General features: G+C 36.8%; 1 protein-coding gene across 1 annotated transcript in view; it reads left to right on the top strand.

Annotated features, from left to right (window-relative positions):
* The window catches only part of UBE3C (ubiquitin protein ligase E3C), a 222,417-nt gene that overhangs the window by 49,409 nt on the left and 157,419 nt on the right, over positions 1-15,589 (top strand). Inside the window, exons 3-4 of the mRNA XM_006871289.1 lie at positions 6,726-6,800; positions 7,264-7,410. Coding sequence (XP_006871351.1) covers positions 6,726-6,800; positions 7,264-7,410 — 222 coding nt within the window. The remainder of the gene's footprint in view (positions 1-6,725; positions 6,801-7,263; positions 7,411-15,589) is intronic.

Genomic DNA, 15,589 nt, shown 5'->3' with positions numbered 1-15,589 from the left:
TTCCATATTCATTCCATCGTATATCATTACATTGCCATGGTTCCAATCCCATCCATGCATCGTCTTCTGACCAACTGGCATATCCTAGAAGACCTTTTTAAAGTGTTGAAAAGCAAAGATGTCAGCTTGAGGACTAAGGTGTGCCTGACTCAAGCCATGGTGTTTTCAATAACCTCATATGCATGCAAAAACTGGACAGTGAATAAGGAAGACTGTAGAATTGATGCTTTTGAGTTATGGTGTAGGAGGAGAATATGGAAAGTGCCATGGGCTGCCAAAAGAACCAATAGGTCTGTGTTGGAAGAAGTGCAACCAGTGTGCTCCTTGGATGCCAAGATGGCCAAACTTCATATCTCATACTTTGGACATATTGTCAGGAGGGACCAGTTTCTGGAGAAGAATATCATGTTTGGTAAGGTGGAGGGCCAGAGAAAAAGAGGAAGACCCCCAGCGTGATGGATTGACAAAAGTGACGGCATCAGTGGGCTCAAGCGTGGCAACAATTGTGAGATTGGCCCAGGATCGGGCAGTGTTTCTTCTGGTTATGCATAGGGTCGCTATGAGTCAGTACCGACTCAATGGTACCTAACAAAAACAACCAGTTGAATGTGTGCAGCATTCCCGTCCATCAACTGTAATAATCAAAAATGTCTCCAGATATTACTCATTGTTCCCTAGGTGGCAAAATTGCTCTCAGATAAGAATCATCACTCAGTCACAAAAAGTTATTTGTTAGTGTCTTTCATGTTTTAGAAAATTCTAAATTCTCTTCCAACAGTGCTATCATTCCTTTCTCCCTATAATCTCAAATTACAAGCGACCTTTCCACAGTGTGTCAAATGCCTTCTATACTCTTTATATTGTTTTATCATTTTGAATATCTGTGCTTCAGTGTGACTGTTTTCTTCTGACCTAGCTTTGAATTTTAAAATTATTTCTTTAGCAATGTTGATGATAATTATACTCATTAAGTTCATAATTTTAATCATGTATTTTTTAGTTTTAAAGACAGTGTTTAAATGCTAGTATTTGAATTTCCTGTGGGTCTGATTCTGTTGTTTGTCCTCTTGATTTACAGGTTTTGTCTTTTGCATTACTTGTTAAGTTTGTTTGAAAGATAGACATTGTGAAGGACCAGTCAAAGTCTTAATCTGCTTCTGGCAGTCTGTAGAGTTGGGATAAATCACCTTTAACTAATACAGAATTGAGCTGGTTTGTAATTGGACTTCTGTCATTTTGAGGATTGTCTTATTTCTACTTCATTACTCCTAAGGTATAGGAATAGAAAAGGTCCCATCCAATAGAGTGGAGAAGTAACCAAGAGTCTCTCCACAGTGGAAGACTGAATGAATAAAACTAAGTGATTACAAATTCAAGGAAGGATATATGAGCTTTAAATTAAGTATGACTCTAATAACCAATTGGGAATGTAATGGCTCTGCAGGATAAGCACAAGACGTGAATGACAAGGTTGATAGTTTGAGCCCACGAGCCACTCCATGGAAGAAAGATGAAACTGTCTGTTCTTGCAAAGATGTGCAGTGTCAGAAACCCCAGTACAGGGCCACATTCAGGTGTAGCCAACTTTATGGCAGCTAACAACAACAATGCAACAGTAGATTCCAACACTTAAAAAACTCAGAGGTTCGCTTGTAATAGCCATGTCTTTCTTATTTATTTATTTTTTTTGTATGTGAACATGAACACAGAAAAATTTATTAAAGCATAAAACTTTTCTTGGAGACACTTAGCAAAAAAACTTTGTCCATTTAATCTGAAAATCAGTCATTTTCTAGTCATAGTTATTATAATCTTGTTAAATTTCTCAATGAAAGTTTTAATCTGAGTTATAAATCTAAACCCAAATAGAGAAAAATGTTTCGTACATCTAGAAAAATAAAATATTAAAAACACTCATAATATGTTAATATAAAACATATATTTTCGTCTCTTCAGTGGCTTCAGTTCTTAACAAAAAAATAGATTTATTTTTTATTTTTAATCAGCTATAGTTTGTGAACCCCATCATCTTCCCGAGTTCCAGAAGTCTTAATTTCTAGTTCAAAGTATCAGTTATTTCTGTAAGTCCAATATAGTTTATTTTTTTCTGGAAATTTTTAGTCAAACATTTAAACATGACAGCAGTGCACACCAGTAGCACTAAAATTTATCTGTAGATGATAAGACTTAATATGACTGATTAATTTGTAGTGACATTTTTATAAGTGCAAGATTGATGGGAATTACAGACTGATGTAAAGTCAAATATGGTTAATTAAAATTAATTAAAAGTTAGAAGAAACAATAGATGAAAATATATTAAAATACTATGATTAATCTTTTTAGAAAGCTTTAGATATACTACTGTATTAAATTAATAATATTTTAATTAAATTTACAGTCAGCTGGATTGAAAAGAAATTGTTAATAATTAACTTGGCAATTAAAATAGCTAAAAATTTGAATGCATTTAGTAAAACTCTTTGCTGAAATCCATAGTAATTTGAATCCTGATGCAGCGCTATAGGATAATCATTGTAATGCTAACCAGAAGGTGTGCAGGTCAAACCCACTAGCTACTCCTAGGAAACGCAGTCAGAACTAACTTGAAAGTACTAAAACAATAGCATAGTAATTTGTTGTTAAATAAATTGAACATTAGCTTCTTAAAAAAGCACATGGCTTGGCAAAATCTGATTTACCCTTGTCATGGAAGTCAGATTATTTAAATAATGAATTAAATTTATAAATTAATTATTAAAAGAAAATCTTGTTATTTTAGTGACAAGAAACCCAATTATTTGTTTTATACTGCTATCATTAGAACTTCTTTAAATAATCTAAAATTAAATTACTAAACTTTGCTTTTTATAGAGATAAAACTTTATTTATACTATACTCCTTTTATTACTGATTTTTTAAACACTGTTTCAATTGCATGTATCATAATATTTTTTATAAGAAAAAAATGAGCATCTTATTATAGCAAACCTCAAGTACATACATCTTTTCTTTGAAAAGCAAAGATGTGTGGGTATCAAGCATTTGTTAACTGAATTCAAAACTTAGTAAAGTTATTAAAATATCTTTAAATTATTCTTAAACTCTAAAATTTGAAATAAAAATATACTTAAATATCTCAGGATTTCTTTTAAAACTTTTACTAAAAATCTAATCAAGCATGATGCCAGTGAGTAGTCTCACTCATGGGGGCCTAAAGGAGGAAAACAGGATTGTCCTTCTGTTACTGTTTTTAAGTGCTGTCCAGTCAGTTCCAACTCATAACAACCCTGTGTAGGGTTTCCAAGGAGTGTGACTAGTGTTGAGTTTGAACTGCTGGCCATGCAGTTCAAACCAACCTTCTGATTCATTGCTTATCCTATAACATTATACCAGGACTCCAGATTGCCTTATTATTACTATTTTTTAACTTTTTATTGTTAATTGAGTAAAGGTTAACAGACAGGATCATCAGCTTTATATTCAACAAAGTATATGTGTTGTTTCATCTCAATGATTACATTCTCCTCCCTGCAACAGCAGTTACCCTGCCTCCTCCCTGTGGCTTCTTTTATTTCAAAAATAAACAAAACAAAAATATTATATATATAATACAAAACAAAAATATAGATTCCTTTAAATGTCCTAAGGGCATATTCTGCAAGCCAGTCTCCAGTCCACGAGCACATTGCTATACTCAGTCCATGGGCCTAGAGCCCACGGCTGCTCTATCTTTCCCTGCCATTGCCTCTGCCACTGTCTGTGCTGTCGCTGCTTTTCAAGGTAGGATCTCAAGTTATAACCATTCCAACCTCAGAGAGTTCACTTGAATGATTGGGTTGTTGTTTCCATTGAGTCTGTACTGACTCATAGCAACCTTATGCACAGCAGAACGAAACACTGCCCGATCCTGGACCAACCTTACTATCGTTGCCACGCTTGAGCCCATCGATGCTGCCACTTTGCCAATCCATCTCGTTGGGGGTCTTCCTCTTTTACTCTGACCCTCCACCTTACCAAACATGATATCCTTCTCCAGTGACTGGTCCCTCCTGACAATATGTTCGAAGTATGAGAGATGAAGTTTGGCCTTCCTGGCCTCCAAGGAGCATTATGGCTGTACTTCTTCCAACACAGATCTGTTGGTTCTTTTGGCAGCCTATGCACTTTGAATATTTGTGGTCTCTAATCCCATGATTGTGTGAGTAAATATACGAGGATGAGTAAAAAATTATCCACATTCTGATTATATATTAAAATGCCTGTACACGTCCACAGCTGATGAAACAATATTGAGGGTGCACATGAAATGATTCTGTCAAGTAGACGAGTGACGGTAGATTATGTGGCAAATCGTTTGCAAATCAGCCATGGCTCTTCCTATGGAATAATCCATGACAGATTTGGATTTCAAAAAGTTTGTGCGACGGAGGAGATTGTAATCATTGCAATGAAATGATGAGTGTAAAACTGATGTGCCCCCATTCAACTCACCATAAAAACTTAAAAAAAAAAAAAAAAGTTTGTGCGAGATGGGAACTGAAACAACTTAATGGAAGAGCATAAACAGAATTGTTTGGACATCTACAAACAAAATTTGGATAGATGCTCAAAGATAAAAATTTCTTAAAAAGACTCATTACTGGTAACGAGGCATGGATTCTTCACTACAAGCCTGAGCGTAAACCACAGAACATGGAATGAAAACATCCTCAGTCACCGACCAAGGGAAATTTCAAGTACTCAACCATCCGCTCAAAAATTGATGCGTACAGTTTTCTGAGATTCTCAAGGGGCCAGTATTGGAACACGTTCAGGAAAAAGGTTTAACAGTCAGTAGTGCTGATTACAGTGAGATGCTTACTGAAGAACTGAAGCCTAAACTTTGAATTAAATGCAGAGCAGAGCACTGCTATCCATGGGTGTTGTGATTTGCATGACAATGTACATGTACAGGCCTCTGCCCACACTGTTGATACTGCAACAGACGGAAGAAAGAAATAAAGAAGGAAAATGAAAAAGCAAAAAAAAGAAACTTCATTTTGGAGTGTTAGGTCGTCCTTCCTCTAGTCCTGATTTTTGCTTCATCAGACTTTCACCTGTTTGGCCCCCTGAAAGCAGCCCTTCAAGGATGAATATTCATCTCTGATGAAGAAATGAAGACAGTTGTACATTAGTGGCTGGCCCTTCAGCCGACAACATTTTTTAATAAGGGAATAGGAGAGCTTGTTGACACATGGACAAAGTATCTTGAAAAGCAAAGGGATTATGTTGAAAAATTATATATTTGTCTTTTCTAAAAGTAGATGAAAATTAGCTACAACCAGAGTGTAAATAATTTTTGACTCAACTTTGTCTCTGTACATTTCAAGCATGGTAGATGGCATTCATAGAAGAATAATACAGATTTTAGATTAAAACCTAAGTTTGAATTCTGGCTCTCTCATGTCTTTGACCATTATTTTATTTGATCTGTTTGGAAATCTCAGTTCCTGCATCTTTAAAACAGTAATAATACTCACTTGTAGGATTATTGTGAGAATAAACATGAAGTCCTGGTGTAGATAAACACTGGACCTCAAAGTTAATTTTCACCATAAGGTTGTTGGCTCAAACCTGCCAGCTGCACCTGAGAAGCCCTATACAGCGTTGCTGTGAGTTAGAACCAACTCAGTGGCATGTAACAATAACAACACCTTTTATAGGGATAGCACATAGAAGACTTTTAGTCAGTGATCCTACAATGATTATGGTGAAGAGGAAGAATGTTTTATAATAGGTCACTGAAAATTTTAGTCTCAAGTTTTTTGTCTTTGAAACAAAGTGACTTTTAGAAATAGTTGATTGTACTGTATGTATTCTTTTTTATATTTACAATTAAAACTTTATTTTTTAAGTCTTAACTGTGTTGATGGAGTCCTGGCGTGACTCTGGACTGCTAACCACAAGGTCAGTGATTGGAATCCACTAGCCGCTTTTTGAAAGTCCTATGCAGGGTCACTGTGATTCGGAACTGACTTGATGACACTTAATAACAACAGCAATGCTGGTGATAATTGTAAAATGGTATAGCCACTTTGGAAAGCAATTTTGCAGCTCCTCAAAATGTGAAACATGTAGAGTTATCATATGACTCAATATTTCCACTCATAGATGTATGCCCATGAGAACTAAACGCATTCTACACAAAATTTTATAAAGTATAGTCATAGAAGCGTTATTCATGTATAGTAGTCAAAAGGTAGAAATAACTCAGTGTATCAGCTAATAAATGCATGAACAAAATGGAATATTATTTGGCCATAAAAAGGAATGACATATATAGCTGAACTTTGAAAATATTATTAGAAATGAAATAGGCCAGAAACATAAAAGCTATCAGTTATATGATTCTATTTATATGAAATGTCCAGAATAGGTAAATCCAAAGAGTAAAAGTAGGTTTGTGATTGCCAGGAAGGGGGCACTGGAGGAAATAGGGTTTGAATATTAATGGATATGGGGTTTCTTTGGGGATTGATAAAAAAAAGTATTCTAAAATTACATAATGGTTTAGGGATACAATTCTATGAATGTATTAACTGTTTAATGGTACATTTTAAGAGTGTAAATTTTATGATATATGAATATTGTTTTAATTCAGTTTTTTTCTGTAAGATTTTACTAGTTAAATATCATTATCACTGGTTCTGATTGATTATTCTTTTTTTCCCTCTATTATTCAGGAAGAAAGACGAAGATTGAAAAATGCAATAATTATCCAGTCTTTTGTTAGAGGTTATAGAGACAGAAAACAGCAAGTGAGTTTGTTTTTACTATTGAGAAAGAATTAGGAGGGCGTGTAAGTGCTTACTTTAAATATGACCTTGTTATTGTAAGTAGCATCTACTTTGCATGTATCTTTGTGTACTTGTATAGTGAAAAATTAATGCTAATAATAGAACTTTTTCTTCAGTTAATTTTATTGCTTATATTTATGTAAATATTTATAACTAGGTGAATTTTTTGGTATTTCTTACTTAATAAAAAATATACCTAGGCCAAACCACACCATATGATTATATTAGAAGGGAATAGTGGAAGACTAAGGACTTTTCGTTATATTCCAAGGTTTTGTTGTTTTTACATGTTGCTGATAATTTCACTATAATAACATCTTTGCTGTCAATTTTCACTACTCCTATAAAAGCATTTACCGTATAATTGATTATAACAATTTTATACCTATGTAATATGCTTATGCATTTTTTTTTTTCCTTTCAGTATTCTATCCAAAGAAATGCTTTTGATCATTGTGCTAATTTGTCACAGTCTGGTGACACTTTTTCCATTGCAAATGGTCCCAACCTTACCCTTTTGGTAAGGCAGCTTCTGTTTTTTTATAAACAGAATGAAGACTCAAAACGTTTGGTAAGTGTTATGTGCATTTTCACTTATTATTGTTTACTTATGCTAGCATATTCCAACCTTTTCTGAAATGGAAATGGTGAGTGTCTGAGCAAGTCAAATAACCCCTCTGACATATCTTGTAACCCTTTATGAACTTTTCCTTTGTCCCCTGTAATAGATGATTATTGTGGAATAAGAATAATAATTTAAAAATATTTTTACTAAGGAAAGTTTCAAATACTGAAAAAAGAAAAAAAAAAAAGTAGAATCATCTGTTGACATACCTACCCTGCTTGTACCTGCTTTTGAGCCTTAGCATCCTTCAACACATTGTTTCATATATAATCTTCCATACCTTTGCTTTAGATCTCTGTGATGTGAATCCAAAATGTCTTTCTAGGTTATCTTTAAAGGTTTCAATGTAAATCTGTCAATATCAGGTCTCTCTTTTTCAATCACCCAAGGTACCATTGTATTACCTTAAATTTTTCATAGGCTTTTCTGTTATCAGTGGCAAGGAAAGTTCTATATTCCTGATTGTTGTTCAGTGCTGTCAAGTTGGTTCTGACTCATGGAGGCCCTGCATAGGGTTTCCAAGGAGCGGCTGGTGAGTTCAAACCGCTGACCTCATGGTCAGCAGTCCAGTGCTTATCCTGTAGTGTCACACCAAATATAAATATAAATGCATGCATAAATGAAAGGCATTTTTTTTCATATCTAGTTTTCTAGGAAATATTAAAAGGTTTGCATATGTTAAGTTAATATATATTTATTCTTAGTAATTTTTACTTATCTGTAATATTTCAAATGCTTTAAGAGGTAAATATATAATAAAAAGTAAGTCTTCTATGCTTCAACCATACATCCCAGAGAAATCTCCAAATACTAAGTTGACAGAGGATGAAAGATTAATTTATTGCTTAAATGGTATTTGCAATTACAGCCCAACATTGCTTCTCAAGGAGAGCTACATTATTAGTTTATGAGAAGAACTTTATTTCCATAAATTAGAACCTTATAGAAAAAGTAGCACTGTTCCATAGAGTTTACAAAGCTGTAATCTTTATGAAAACAGTCTGCAAATGTATCAGGAGCAGCTGGTGGGTTCGAACTGCCAACCTTTTGGTTAGCAGCCAAGTTTAACAACTGTGACACCAGTGCTTATTTATTTTTTTCTTTTTTAAGGTTTTTATTGTGAGTTGAGTGAAAGTTTACAGGGCAGACCATCAGTTTTACATTCAACAAATCATACACCATGTTTCATTATAATGATTATAATACCCTCCATGTACCATCAGTTAACAGCATTTCTCTCTATTCACTTTTGCTTTTTTTAAAAAAACAAAACAAAAAACACTCAGGCATATATAATAATTTACACCTCCAAAGGGCACATTCTGCAAGTCTGCCTCCTGGCCACCAGCTCTTAGTCCCTCTCTTCTCATGAATCTTCCCACTCCCTGTCTCCATGGCCCCATCTCTGCCTTGTCTCTGGTGTCGCTGCTTCTTTGGATAAGGTCCCACATCCCTTGATGGTTCTAGGGTCCTCTGTTTCAGGACTGTAAGATTAACCACTCCCCTGTTTTTGTTACAAAACTTCTAACTTTATAATTGTTTTAGTCGCAATTAGTCATGATAACAGTTATTCATTACTGAATCATAAGAATCTTATCCCCATATCTTTTCACCAGACCCATCTAGACAAGATGAAAACTATTCAGTGGGGACTCTTTCTTCCCCTGCATACTCTTAAACTGAGCTCACTCTTGAAACCTTGTAAGGCTGTCACTTCTTGCTTTTATTGCCCCCTCATTTTAGGTAGTCATTGTCTAAGTTGCCCATCCCTATCTACACTGTGTACGGATGAGATAGCATTGATACTTGATGTGAAGACTCCTTCCTTCTCTGTTGGTATTTAGAATTACTACTTCCATGAGTATAGGTCAGGTTCATTAAATTGTAGCAATTTATACTTCTTTCCTTTATCAAAAAAACAAAAAACTTTTTTTTGTGTGTGTGTATGGTAATCTTCCTCTAGTAGAGTTCTGATTATCAAGCCATCGAGGCTAGGTCAAATGGGTATTGTCTGCAAGTTTGGGTGTTCTTGTGCATCTCCCCTCACTTTATATCAGCTGGATGCTTCACTCTCAGTTCAAGCCCTCTGTGCCTATGTCCTTGTCCATGGGCTCAAGTGTACCCAGGTCTCACCACACTCTGGGCCAACCAGCCCTTCCTCTTCTCTTCTCTCCAGGTCAGTGGGAGTCAATGGACTGTGGTTGAACTCAGCTCATTTCTTTATTGCTGCCTTTCCCCCTCTTCCACACACCAGTAGACCAGTGTGGTCGCCAGCAAGCTTACATACCTATTCATGTGTTCCCTTTGAGTTTCAGTCTTAGAGGGGAGTTTGTCCTGAAGGAACTTGTTTGCTTGCCTTGATGGCTTCCTGGCAAAGAGCTTGCTTATTCTTGTAGTAGCCAGTCATTTTTATTTTGGGTTTTTCCTGATGATGATCTTTCTTTGAAGATGTATCTTCTGTAACTCTAGCTGTTCCAGGCTAGTCTGCTTGTTCTTGCTAGTAGGAATGTCCCACCTCATAAGGTTCTGGATGGGACTCAGTACTAAGGTCCTGTACTCTGCAAAGGCTTGGCAAGAGGTCTATTTCACTGAGCAAGTTCTAGAACCCCTTTTAGGTATTCCAATCAGTTATAGGCTGGAGATGGACTTACAAGTTTTCTCTAATCATGTTTCCTGACATTCCTTTCTATCCCACTCAAGTGTCTAATTTCTAATAGTAAGCAAGGGAAACCAATATTCATAAGACAGACAAGCATTTTATAGGAGAATACTAAAAGTGTCATGGACTGCCAAAAGAACCAATAGATCTGCTTTGGAAGAGGTACAGCCAGAGTGCTCCTTGGAGGCCAGGATGGGTAAGTTCTGTCTCTCATACTTTGGACATATTGTCAGGAGGAAACAGTCGCTGGAGAAGGATGTCATGCTGGGTAAGATGGAGGGTCAGAGAAAAAGAGGAAGACCCCCAACGAGATGGATTAGCCAGTTGGCATCATTGATGGTGTCAAGTGTGGCAGTGGTAGTGAGGTTGGCCCAGGATCGGACATTGTTTCGTTCTGCTGTGCATGGGGTCACTATGAGTCGGTTCCGACTCGATGGCACCTGACAACAACAACAACCTCTCTTCAAAATATGCCTAGATCCCTGTGTCACAGAACCCTGTTGTTCCAAGGTTGAGCAGGCATCACTATTTACCTCTGTCCCACTCAGGCCATGTAAACCTTTCTCAGTGTTCGCCTTTTCTATCTTGTTCACCACCAGTATTCTTGCAGAACCAACCTAGGGAGTGACGAAAGTACTTTAATCCTCTCACTTACCCTTTCCTAAAGTGGAGAGTCTCTGCAGGTTTTCTGTCTCAAATTTATGAAAATATATGAAAAGTACAGAAGCAGTTAATCTGACTTTCTTTTTGGATGAGCTGTGTCAGTCCTCATAATGTTAATGTTGTAAATGAAAGATCACAGAGGAACAAAACACATGGGTGCTGTGGTGGATATCTATTGGCTTGCCTCTTCAGAGCACCCATTTCTTTGGAGAACTGCTCCTGCCATACTCCGTAAATAAGGTCTTGTCAGCAGTCGTCAGGTGGTTTCTCAAGTAGTTTCTAAAAGTGCACAGCAGTGCTTCAGATGTCGGAAGAAAAGCCCGGAAGTAAGTGGGTATGTTTGACTCCATGCCAGAAGCAAATATAAAACAAATTGCTGTGTGCAGAGTGGGAAACTCTAGTAACTCATAGAAATAAGTATAATCAAACTTCATTAATGTAAAAAAATAAAAAAGAAGTGAACATGAATGTTTGTAAGCATTGAAGAGCAATAAATCAGTTATGTGAGTTGAAAGAGTCTTCTATCCCAGTCTTAAATTTTCCTAATTCTATCCTCCCACAGTGAATAGGATGCCATTTTGATAGTTTCGCAAAGATACAAAAATATTCCTTCCTGATCTTGGATATTTTCATTGCTGTCCCTCCTGGTTTGGCGTTGTAGGATAAGGACTGTACTACTAACCCCAATTTCGGCAGCTCAAACCACCAGCTGCTCCCTGGTATACAGGGTCACTATGAGTGGGAACTGACTCAACAGCACTTAACAACGACATCCCTCTGTAAGCCAGGAACTTCTTGTACCAGCCTGGACTAGTTAACTCTGTAGAGCAGACGTTGTCTTTGCACCTGCTTCAACTGCTTACTTTCTAGACCTGCCTTTATGTGGAAAGTCTTTTGCTTTGCTTCAATTTTAGCTCCTGTTTTCCTAATTTCATTTTTTTGCTTTCTTGCTTTACTCCCTCATTTTGTTCATTAACAGTATCAGATGACTTTCTGAGAAAGGGTGCATGGGAAATAAATTTTTAAAAACTTTTCCTCATCTACATTTGATAAATAATAATAAAGCAAATGTCTAATATATTTAGATACTAGATATAGATACCTTTGGGAATCCTGGTGTGGTACTGTAGAATAAGCACTGGACTGATAACCACAGGGTTGGTGATTCAAACCCACCAGCTGCTCATATACAGGGTTGCAGTGAGTCAGAACCATCTTGAAAGCACTTAAAAAACAGCAACAGCAAAAATACTTTTTGTGTGTATGTGGATAATCACCAACATGAATCTAGCCTTTTCAGTTATGACACCAGTCACCAATTCTGTCTTTTACCCTGACTACTTGGAGCAGCGTCATATCTCCCAAGTTAAAAGGATGCTGTTCACTCCAGGCTGCCAAGTAGGCCCAAGTTTTTCGATACTTAGGTGTTCCCATAGCATACACACCTCTCACCTGTTAGCTATATGTTTGGAATTTTTCCACTACCCCTACAGATTGCCAGCTGCAATCTCGGGGCACTCCCTGCCTGCCCAACTCCATCACTTTTGACCTGCTGACTTCTACTACTTTGATTTCGATAATTCATTGGAATGACCTCATGGGAATGGCTGTAGTTGCAATTACAGATTGATTATAGCAAAAGAATACTAATAAAGAGTCTGGGAAGTTTCCTAATGTGGAGGCTCCATGCCCCTTGCTGTCTTTCACCAACCCGACCAGGAAGCCCATGGAGATTTTGTGTCCAGAACTTTTGTTGTTGTTGTTATTGTTAGTTGCCATTAAGTTGGTTTTGATCATAGCAACTCTATGCACAGTGGAATGAAACACTGCCCAGGCATGCACCGTCCTCATAATTGAGCCCATTGCTGTTGCCACAGTGTTAATCCACCTCATTAAGTGTTTTCTTTTTTTTTTTCACTGACCTTCCACTTTACCACGCATCATGTCCTTCTCCAGGCACTGGTCATTCCTGATAACATGTCTGACATATGAGAGATGAAGTCTCACCATCCTGGCTTCTGAGGAACATTCTGCCTGTATTTCTCCCAACACGGTTTTATTTGTTCTTCTGGTAGTCCATGACGTTCTTCTCCAACACCATAATTCAAATGCATTGATTTTTCTAAGGTCTTCTTTAATCATTGTCCAACTTCCATATGCATATGAACGAGGCTATTGAAAATACCATGGCTTGCATGAGTCACACCTTAGTCCTCAAACTGTTATCTTTGCACATTGACACATTAAAGAGCTCTTTTGCAGCAGGTTAGCCTACTGTAATACATAATTTGGTTTCTTGACTGCTGCTTCCATTTGTGTAGATTGTAGACTCAAGGAAAATGAAGTCTTTGACAACTTCAATTTTTTCTCCATTTATCATGTTGTTAATTGTTGATTCACTTGTGAGGATTTTTATTTTCTGTGTATTGAGATGCAATCCAGACTAAAGTCTTTGATGTTCATCAGTAAGTATTTTAAGTCCACTTGTGAGGTTGGTACAGGACCAACCTCATAAGATTGTTCTGTTGTGCATAAGGTCGCTATGAGTCAGTATCGACTTGATGGCTCTTAACAACAACAAATCTAGTAACCAAGGTTGTGCCATCTACATGTCTTAAGTTCAAAACTACCAGCTGTTCTGAAGCAGAAAGATGAGGCTCTCTGCTCCCGTAAAGATTTACAGCCTCAGAAACCCTGTAAAGGGTCGCTATGGGTTGGAACCGATTCCATGGCACATAACAACAACAACATTTGCACTCAGCATAATGTACTCCAGGTTCAACCGTATTGTGAGGTGTTTCACAGATTTCCTTTTGGTACAGTGACTCTGTGTATCCCTTCCATCTTCTTTTGATGCTTTCTGCATCATGCAGTATTTTGCCCATAAAATTCTTTAAAACCCACAAGTCGAGGTTTGAATTTTTCCTTCAGTTCCCTCACCTTGAGAAATGCTGAAGGTGTTCTTCCCTTTTGGTTTTCTAATTCCAGGTCTTTGCACATTTTGTTATAATGTTTGACTTTGCCTTCACGAGCTGACCTTTGAAATTTTCTGTTTAGCTCTTGTACCTTCTCATTTCTTCCATTTGCTTAAGCATATTTACACTGGAGAGCAAGTTTTAGGGTCTCTTCTGGTCTTTTCTTTCTTTGTTGTCTTTTCAATGACCTTTTGCTTTCTTCCTGTCTTGTGTTCTTGAAGTCATCCCACAACTTCTGGTCTTCGGTCTGTAGTGTCTGATGCATAAAATCTGTTCTTCAGATGATCTCTAAATCCAGGTGGGATATATTCAATATCATATTTTGGCTCTCGTGGAATTGTTTTAATTTTCCTCCGCTTCAGCCTAAATTTGCATATGAGCAATTGATGGTGTGTTCCACAGTCTGCCCCTGGCATTGTTTTGGCTGATGATATGGATGGAGTTTTTCTACCATCTCTTTCCACAGATGAAGTCAGTCTGATTTCTTTGTATTCTGTCTGGTGAGGTCCATGTGTATAATTATCTTTTATGTTGTTTTAAAAAGATATTTGTAATGAAGTCAATGGCCTTGCAAAATTCTACCATGAAATATCCAACATCATTTCTATCACCAAGGTCATATTTTTCAGCTACTGATCCTTCCTCTTTGTTTCCAACCTTTGCATTACAATTGCCAGTAATTATCAATGCATCTTGATTACATATTTAATCAATTTCAGACTGATAAAACTGGTAAAATCTTCAATTTCATCCTCACTGGCTTTAGTGCTTGGTGTGTAAATTACAATAATAGTGGTATTAGTTGGTCTTCCTTGTAGGCGTATGGATATTATCCTGTCACAGACAGTGTTGTATTTCATGATTGATTTAGATAATGTTCTTCTTAATGATGAATGCGACACTAGTCCTCTTCAGTTTGCCATTCCTGGCATAGTAAACCATGTGATTGTCAGATTCAAAATGGTCAATAGCAGTCCGTGTCAGGTCACTAATGCTTAGGATATTGGTGTTTATGTGTTCTATTTCATTTTTTTACAATTTACAATTTTCCTAGAGTCATACTAAGTACATTTCAAGGTTCCGATTATTAATAGTTATAGCTGTTTCTCCTCATTTTGATTTGTACCCCATTCAGCAAATAAAAGACCTGAGGGCTTTATTTCATTTCATTTGCATCATCACTGTTAACTCTACTTTGAGGAAGCAGCACTTCCCCAGTTGCATTTTGAGTGCCTTCCAACCTGAGGAGCTCATCTTCCAGCACTATATCTGACAATATTTTGGTGCTCTTCATCATGTTTCAATATTCCGTAATCTGGTGCTGACTGTGTTCCAATGCTATTCATAAGGGTTCCAGTGACTAAATATTCATAAGTAGTCTGTCTCCCCCTTCCTAGTCTCTCTTTGCCTGGAAGCTCAGCTGAAACCTATCCACCATGTGTGACCCTGCCTGTACTTAAAATACCTGTGGCATAGCTTCCAGAATCATACCAACACACAAGCCACCATAGTACGTCAAATTGGCAAATGAGTAGTGGTTTTTAAAATTTTTTATTTTAGCTGGTTCTGAATGGGATCCATGAAGTGGAAATATAGTATAGCAAGCAGTTTCACAAAAATAAAGTGAATTATGCACACCAATGTTCATAGCAGCACTGTTTACCATAGTAAATGATGAAGACATTGAGATGGAGACATTGAGACATACAGTAGCAAATGATGGAAGACTATTTATCCATCAACTGAAGAATGGATAAACAAACGGTGGTACATACACACAAAGGAGTATTATGCTACCTTGAAGAATAACAAAGAAACTGCAAGCCAC

The sequence above is a fragment of the Chrysochloris asiatica genome, unplaced genomic scaffold (genome assembly GCF_000296735.1).
Source record: "Chrysochloris asiatica unplaced genomic scaffold, ChrAsi1.0 scaffold00166, whole genome shotgun sequence".
Taxonomy (NCBI): domain Eukaryota; kingdom Metazoa; phylum Chordata; class Mammalia; order Afrosoricida; family Chrysochloridae; genus Chrysochloris; species Chrysochloris asiatica.
Note: the sequence above shows the minus strand (reverse complement) of the source record. Positions and strands in the feature narration are given on the sequence as shown.